General features: G+C 50.5%; 1 protein-coding gene across 1 annotated transcript; it reads left to right on the top strand.

Annotated features, from left to right (window-relative positions):
- Nucleotides 1-4,753: 4,753 nt before the first annotated feature.
- On the top strand, nucleotides 4,754-8,070 carry LOC144164663 (uncharacterized). Its single transcript, XM_077694995.1, has 3 exons — nucleotides 4,754-5,303; nucleotides 6,030-6,153; nucleotides 6,406-8,070. The coding sequence occupies exons 1-3, from the start codon at nucleotides 4,891-4,893 to the stop codon at nucleotides 7,417-7,419; spliced, it is 1,551 nt and encodes a 516-aa protein (XP_077551121.1). The 5' UTR covers nucleotides 4,754-4,890; the 3' UTR covers nucleotides 7,420-8,070.
- Nucleotides 8,071-8,300: the final 230 nt, after the last annotated feature.

Genomic DNA, 8,300 nt, shown 5'->3' with positions numbered 1-8,300 from the left:
GGTAGCGTGTGGTAGCTCCAGCATACGTGTGGTAGCGTGGTCTGACGAGCGGCCAGCCGCTGTTGCAGCCGTGAAGTCCAGAAGCCTTAGGCTAACGTAACTGTTTACTTCATAGCGAGAGGTGAGCCGAAGCCAAAGAACAATGCCCCGACGGGCGAGGTAACAGTACAGAATCGAGCAGAGTGACAGCAATGATTCTCTGCTCAAACAGGAATGGGTTATAGCGCTGAGAGGCTCCTATTTATTCCCAAAAGTGCAGCGGTCAAAACAGCGTTCCCTCTAGATTTGTGCCCACGCTACGAATCGTCACAGACACACACAACGCTCTTTCCAGAGTTCGTGGGCAGTCGGTAGCATCGGCGCACATTGAGTCCGAGAGAGGGGAGAGAGGAGGACTCCGCTGCGATCGCGGGGCCTCTGTGTCCTTGGGCGGGTCTCGACGACGTGTCTCGCCGGGCCGGCAACCGTTCAAGTTTAAAACACGCCGAAAGCGAAGCGTCTGACCCGGGCTTTGTCGAGACGTGAAAGTGATTCACCGACACGGTGCGGCCTGTCTGAAAGGCGCGCGTAGTGGCTTCGCCGCACAGACGAGGAGTGCTGAAAGAAAGCCCGTCGGCGGGCCCATACGTAACACTAGGCCTGTTCGATTTACGGGCTAGGGCAGGAAGTTGCGTCATGATTACATTGCTCAAGCGCCTCGGGATACACCGGAAGCTGGGACCAAGAAATCCCAGCCGCGACGAGCGCTGCGGAGCAACCTTTTTTCGGTCTTCTGCTACAGTTTCGGCGTCAAAATGTCGGACGCCGCAAGAAGTGCGCCCGCTGCTCTCGTCGACGCGTTTTGTGCGGACCGTCGTCTTCTTGAAAATGAGGACGATTGCGAGGTGGAGGTCTTCGTTGTTTGCGTTGTCCTCGCGATGATCGAGCGGGTAGAACGGCACCGCGTACCCCTCTACGTGGAGCACGTTGCGCCGACGTACGTGGACTTTGACTTCAATTTCGCCAGTCGCGGCATACTGTTGCAGCCCTGGTCGCTGACTTTGAAAGCTCGGCTTTCTACCCAGAAGGACTCCGTGGACGCCCCAAAAGGCCTGCTGAGAAGACAGTACTCATCGCCATTTCGTACATCGGGACCAAGTGTACCATCTACATGGCCGCTGACAAATTTGACGTCAGCGAATCGTCTGTTCATGCTGCGGTCTACCGAGTCATCAGATTCCTGATCTGGATCAGCGGAGGGGAATTCTGGTGGCCTGACCGACCTAGCCGAACGGGAGCGGAACAAGCGGGCGTTTGACGCCCTCGCACGTCGTGCAAACGGAGGGCTGCCGGACGTGATCGGCGCGATTGATGGGTGCGATGTCCGCATTTCTAGACCCTCTGAGTCCGAAGAGAGTTACTGTCATCGCAAGAAGTTTCACTCTATCGTACTCCAGGGGATCTGCAGTCCAGACATGGTGTTCATCGACATGTTCGCCGGCTTTCCAGGCAGCGCCCACGACGCCAGAGAGCTGCGGGAGAGCTTTTTCTTTCCGGAGGCAGCATCGAAATGCGAAGGTGATAAAAATTAATGTTTAGCCAGCTGGCGAGAAACATCAGGGAGGTTGATGAGCATACACAGAAATTCGCGCACTTACTGCAATGAAGCGTAGGATGCTAGAAACGTACATATTGCATGTATACCTTTGGCTGCGACCAGACGAATAATTTGTCTTCGATTCTCAGGGAAGAATCGACCAAACTGAGTCAGTAGATCAAGTTTCTCGACCTAGACAGCTAACGTGGTAGATGCCTGCAGTTGTGCTACGCACATGATTAGTTGCTCCCTCGACAGCTCCTATTACATCGCAATCAAATTCACTTGCAGGGGGATATATCTCGGGCTATTCGGCGTACCCGCTGCTTCCATGGTTGCTGCCGCCTTACCGGCAGACGCCCGCTTTTTAGCCATGGATGCAGGTGTTCAACACCGTCCACAGCAAGCAACGGGTGGCCGTGGAAGGTGCCTTCGGCATCCTGAAGGGTCGGTTCCAGCGCCTTCATTACATGGATGTGGCCAGCGTGCAGCACGCGGTGGAGATCGTTGGTGCCGCCTGTGTGCTGCACAACATGGCGATGAGGTGCTGCGACACTCCTGAAGAGCTCGCGGGCACCGACAGCGGCACAGATGTGTCGCCAACCGACTGTTGCGACTATGGCGACACTTCGGCAATGGCCAGCTTCTTGCGGGACAGGCTTGCGGAGGCCTTGTAGGATGTTCGGACTTCCTTCATGGCTTTTGCACTGTTATTTGACCTGGGCTTCCACTGCGAGCCCGTGACTTCTTGTATTTCATTTCTGTAATGTTTCCGCTATTAGGATGAACGTGCTTATTGCAGTTCTATGACCTGGGCTTCCACTGGGAGGCCATGACAGATTTTATTTTATTTCTGCCATGTTTCGTTATTTGTACTCGCTTCTTGCAGCTCTATGACCTGGGCTTCCACTGAGAGCCCGTGACGTTTTGTATTTTATTTCTGTAATGTTTCCGCCATTCGGATGAACGTGCTTCTTGCAGTTCTATGACCTGGGCTTCCACTGGTAGCCGGTGACGTTTTGTATTTCATTTCTGCCACGTTTCCGCTATTCGGATGAACTTACTTCTTGTAGTTCTACGACCTGTTATGTTTCGGTTATTCGGGGATAATTTGTTTTTTGTAGTTTCATGACCTGGTCTTGTACCGTGAGCCCAGTACTTTTGCTATCTTGTATTCGTATTCTCACGTCACCACTACGGGGCCGTGGTTCTCAAATGGGATTCCATAAACCCACGAGCAAACATTTTTTTCCCGGTCTTTCGCTCCCAGTCAGGCCGTGGCACATTAACATTGTACGCACCGCACAACTACAGTCAAACCCGTTTATAGTGAACTGCAATATGCACTGCGATTATTTCGATATATCCAATAGTTCGATATAGCCGAACCCGCTTATAACGAACCTATTTCACAAGTTCGCAATCCGCGGGAGCAACTCCTCCCCCCTCCCATCTCCGCCACCCCCGCACCCCCGCATGCAGAAACGAACACAGTAAATTAGCCATTACCATACACAAAATAATCCATTTATTGCAAATAATAAAGTTACTTTCCGCCTTAGCTGCCGACTTTGCAAAAAAGCGGTGATTTTTGTTTTCACTTTCGTTTTGGCGGCTTCAACTAGCAGAGCATTCTCTACACGTAACATTGTTTGCACCAGTTCGAGTCCGCGTCCTCCAAAATCTAAAAAAGCATTGGCGGAGCACATCGACTGCTGAAAGCGCTTCATTGTAAGCGTCGGACGGCTTTCACTCGCGACATCATCGGGAACGCTGGCGAGCTCTTCCCACAGTTCACCGATGCTGCTGTCTTGGTCCAGACTCGCGGAATTTGCGGGTTCCATGCTGAGTCCCGCGCGTCAGAAACAGTTACGGAAAGTGTCGGGCATCCCGTCACTCCGTGCGAGGCGCAATGTCTCAGTCGCGGCTCTTGGTCCGTGGTCGTGGCCAATCCACATCTCAATCGCCGCTTCGAGACCATGCATTTCGGCAGCCATTCTAGGCACGCAGAGTTCGATATATCGGATGTGAACTTCGTTATAAGGAATATTTTCCCCATGTATTTTTGTAACTGAAATATTTTTGTTCGATATATAGCACAATTCGCTCTATCCGGGTTCGTTATAGCCGGGTTTGACTGTAGTGCACTTCGGTGAACCCATTTCACTCTTACTCACAAACGGTAAGGGGCTCTCGTAAAAACCTTTGAAGTTAATTGTGCTGGGTGAGTAGGGACGCCTACTTTCCTTTTAGGCCGCTCAGTGATATCGTAGTCTCCAGAGTAGTGTCTGCGAGGGAGAGAGCGAAAATCACGCTCCATCTGAGCACGCTCAGGTTCCACATCAGGGGCTACATCCCGCAATATGGACCAGACACCTAGCTTGTGGCCTCCTTTCAAGCCGATGTGAATGGGTACGCACGTGATCGTGCCGGAGTGAAAAATGCATTGATAGAGTTCCAGGAAACCAAAGTAATGAAGGCAAAATTTGCCTTTGCTTACCGTGATTAAGTTGGGCTGTCTCTGCAGAAAATATCCTAATTTTTCTATGCGTGGAATGGCTTCGAAACTTGTCTCGATGTTTTCTGAACGCCTGTTGTGAGCACGCTTTTTCGGGCAGGGCTGGTGTTTTTGAAATACAAATACCGAAACAGGTGAAATGGTAGCACAGAGATTTTTCTTTGTGTGCGGCTCTGCCGCGTATTGATGAACTGGTTGAAACAAAGTGATGAGGCAGTGTTGTTAATTAAAGGAACCTGTTTCACGCTCCAGTTGTGTTAATTACCTTAGGTATCCCCCTCCACCACCACCCCGATTCTCCTCCAAGGGGTCCCGTCGCTTGCATAAGTCCACAAGGAGTCCCCGTCCCGCATCCATGCCTGAGAATCACCGCTGTGGAGCATTACTTCACGCTATTCCTCAGGTTTTTCGGCCCTACAAGCGGTGTAGAAGGCACCACAGAGAACAAAATATGAACAAATGTTTCTTCTATGCAGCAATAACCATTTTGTACAAACCGTGGAAACAATAGCAGAAATACAGTAATAAAAAAAACGTATGTGTTGAACAATGTTAAACAACTGGGCATAAAAGCAGCTTTAAATAGAATAATTAGGCCCAACTAAGATTCTACCATGAGGCAACGTCACCAAGGTGTCACGCACAATGGACCTCTCCCTGTATGTAAACACCGTGACGTCACGAAGCGCACGTGCGCGACGGGTGGCGCCTGCTGGCGGCCGCGAGGTAAAACGTTGGTTGGCAAAAGGCACCGTGTTCCGCGGCGAGCTGCTGTGGTGTTGTGCGTCGTTCAGCGATGGAGCTTTCCGATTACGCTCAATCGCTGCCTGATGTTGCCCGCCAAAGGTATATCGAGAAACTACAGGTCGCAGGCGAACAGTATCCTGACCCGTTCGCTGTGCAGGAGTGGAAGAATGATCCAAAAGTGTGGCCGAACGTGCGGTTCGGCGACATATACGTGTACCTAGTAGGTGAGCCCGGCCCGTTCACCGCCAAAACAATGGAGAACTATCGCTCCTCAAAGCCGTTCTGCCTCGTGATGGAGGGACACGTGAGGCGAGTGTTGATTGCCCCTCTCGGCCATCGTTTCTGTGTCCTGAAAGCTGAGGTGACGCCGTCGCAGCGCACAAGTAACAAGCCGTACGAGGCGTGGGCTCTCGTCAGCGAGGAAGGAAAAGTGCACGCCGCGCACTGCACGTGTATGGCTGGGTGAGTAAACAACGAATTTACGCCGCATGTCATTCCAGCGACTTGCTCTCGGTGAAGTCGCTTAGCAGTGGCGTTCAATATATGTTTGAGGACATTTATCTTCGGATAGTATCAAGGAGAAAAGTAAAAACTATGAGAAATAACAGGAGCGTGCGGCCGCACACGTTTATCTGAGCAGGCGGGCCTGGTTTGCCATGTGTTGTGTGGCCGGCTGTTATTTCGCTGCAGCCAGTCGTACTGCACCGGGTAGTACTGCTCGACTCTCGAGCTTACAAAAGTAGCCTCTCATGCTGGGTGAAATACAGTAGCTGCGGGGTGTAGCGGCACCGTCTCAGCTTTGTAACACGTCGGTTGAAAATTCGAATCCGGCGCTGGTGTTCGAGGATTCTTTTTTTTTTTTCCCTTTCAAAATGTTTCTCTTGTTTGTCAGTTTAAGTAAGGTTAGTGTGCGCGAAGTTGTACAAGCCTCCCCATGAAGTCTACTGGACGGCAGCTTAGTGGGTTGCGGTCGGAGGCGCTCTGTAAGAAGCGTAATGAAATACGGAATGGTGCTAAGTTACGTTTAGGACTCATGGGTAAACAGTATGAATTAGAGAATTTTTTTGCATGGACCACCGGAAATCGTGTTTATGCGAACCTTGCAATGTTGTTACTCTAGTTTAGGCACTGAGGCAACCAAATTAAAGGGAGTAGCTGCAGTGTGCATACTAATGTCAATATTTGCAGGCTAGGGGAGCTCTGCATACACGTTGGAGCTCTTCTTTTCAAGGTTGAAGTACTGGTTTCGACGGGCCTGGCAGGTTCCACCACGTCCCAGCTGTGCGAGTGGAACAATGCATACAGGGAAAACGTATGTGAACTCTCCTCTTTTTTACATTTTGCGTTATGCTCACTTGGTGCGTGTTAACAACCTAGTATTTATGCTAGTTCATTTATGTGAAGGTTTCATGTAGCTTTTCATGCTGGCCTGATTCCACTTTGTTTTTAAAATGTCATACCTTTTCTTCTTGGCCACATACAGTGCACTTGGCTACTTTATTTTGGTTCCTAAAATCGCTTCTCAGTGCGTATTGTTCTTCTCTTTTTTTAAATTATATTGAAGGTGGAGCCAACAAGGCTGCGGGACCTTGTGCTCGTGAAGCACAAGCATGGCAAAGCGTCGCACCCGGTGAAGAGAAAGCGCTCGGAGCCGCCCACGCCCAGAACGAAGTTCCCCGATGCCCTTGACGCACTGCATGCGCATGTGCCCAATGCGGCAATCTTCACAGCGTTTAGTAGGTATGCGGACGATAGGGACAACACCGCAGACCCCGGCTGTGCAGAAGGGCCGTTAGAGAGCCTGTATGAATTATACGACAGAGAATGGGAAGCTCACAGTCGAGAAGAAAAAGACAGAACGGTAGCTTCTCTCATGGAAAAGACGTTGACGCACGGCAATATTGTAGACATCGAGCAACGTACCAGGCCCCAACGTGAGTGCCTTGAATGGTACAGGCAGAGGTGTGGACGCATCACGGGGTCCGTGTTTGCAAAAGTAGCAAAGTGTAAAAGTGCAGCAAGCGCAGCACGTCTGGCTACAAACATAGCTCAGCCGCCACTGGTGCAGTACCAGGCTCGAGGCAGGAAGCCTGCACCAATAAAGCACGGTTTGGAGAATGAGCCGATTGCTCGGCAAGCATACACTGAATACCAGACTCAGCAGCATGAGAATTTTCAGTGCTCAGAACTGGGCCTTTGCATTAGCAAAAAGTGGCAGTTTATTGCTGCGAGCCCTGATGGCCTCGTTGAATGTAGCTGCTGCGGCCGAGGGGTGCTCGAAATAAAGTGCCCATACAAACACAGGAATGCTCTTGTGAGCGATATTTCTGACAAAACGTTTTGCTTGGATGAAAACTTAAATCTGAAGGATACCCATGAGTACATGTACCAAGTACAGGCGGAAATGGAATGTGCAGATGTTGACTACTGTGACTTTGTTTGTTGGACGCTGCAGGGTTTTTCTGTCACTCGAATTAAGCGAGATCTTGATTTTTTGGAGCGGCACATGCCAGTGTTGAGGACGTTTGTTCGAGATTCGCTGTTGCCGCTGCTTCTTTCCAGGAAGAACAGCATTTAAGTTAATGCGATCAGCCATTTGATTTTACTTAGAATGTGGGACCATTGCAGTGGGCAAAACTGCAAAATTTAACCTTGAACACCCATGTGGGGCATAGCCTTATCACGCACCGCTAAGGCCATTTTGCGTTGTTGGGTAGGGCCTGACGAGGGCCTGTCACTTGGATCAGCAGCGATTAATCGCATAAATAAATCTGTGACGTCACAGAGAAATTACAAAAAAGTGGCTGGGAATTGCCACTGCTTCATATGTTCTCCTTCGTGTCTCCATTGTTTGTTTGAAGTTTGTGATAAAAGTGGTTGATTGATTGATTGTGGGGTTTAACGCGCCGACGCAACGCAGGCGATGAGGCGCGCCGTAGTGGAGGGCTCCGGAATAATTTTGACCACCTGGGTATCTTTATCGTGCGCCTAAATCTCGTACACTCGGGCGTTTTTGCTTTTCGCCTCCATCAGGAAAGCGGCCGCCGCGGCCGGGAATCGAACCCGCGACCTCGTGCTCAGCAGCGCAACGCCTTAGCCACTGAGCCACCGCAGCGGGTTCGTGATAAAAGTGGCATCATTCTTATTGGGACAAAACAGTCTTTCTAACGAAGCAAACTTGCATTTCGTCTCAATGACCCCTTTAATGTTGCGCTCACTACCATCGTCAGCTTCCCTGTGTTTTCTGCATGACGAAAGCATCTGCCATGTTCATCCAGTTCCTCCAGTCATGTGGTGACCTAGTCCAATCCCTGCGTACAAATGTTGTGGTTTTATGTCCGTCATGTTACCGGTCTTCTTCTAGTCCTAGACCCACATCACAGTAGCCATTCTGTTACCCTGATGGTCCTTCTAGTCGTCAGTCCTCCGTATTACATGCCTGGCCCAAGTGCCCTTGTC

Source organism: Haemaphysalis longicornis, unplaced genomic scaffold (assembly GCF_048455015.1).
Source record: "Haemaphysalis longicornis isolate Haplotype H1 unplaced genomic scaffold, Haemaphysalis longicornis Haplotype H1 scaffold_132, whole genome shotgun sequence".
Lineage (NCBI taxonomy): Eukaryota > Metazoa > Arthropoda > Arachnida > Ixodida > Ixodidae > Haemaphysalis > Haemaphysalis longicornis.
Note: the sequence above shows the minus strand (reverse complement) of the source record. Positions and strands in the feature narration are given on the sequence as shown.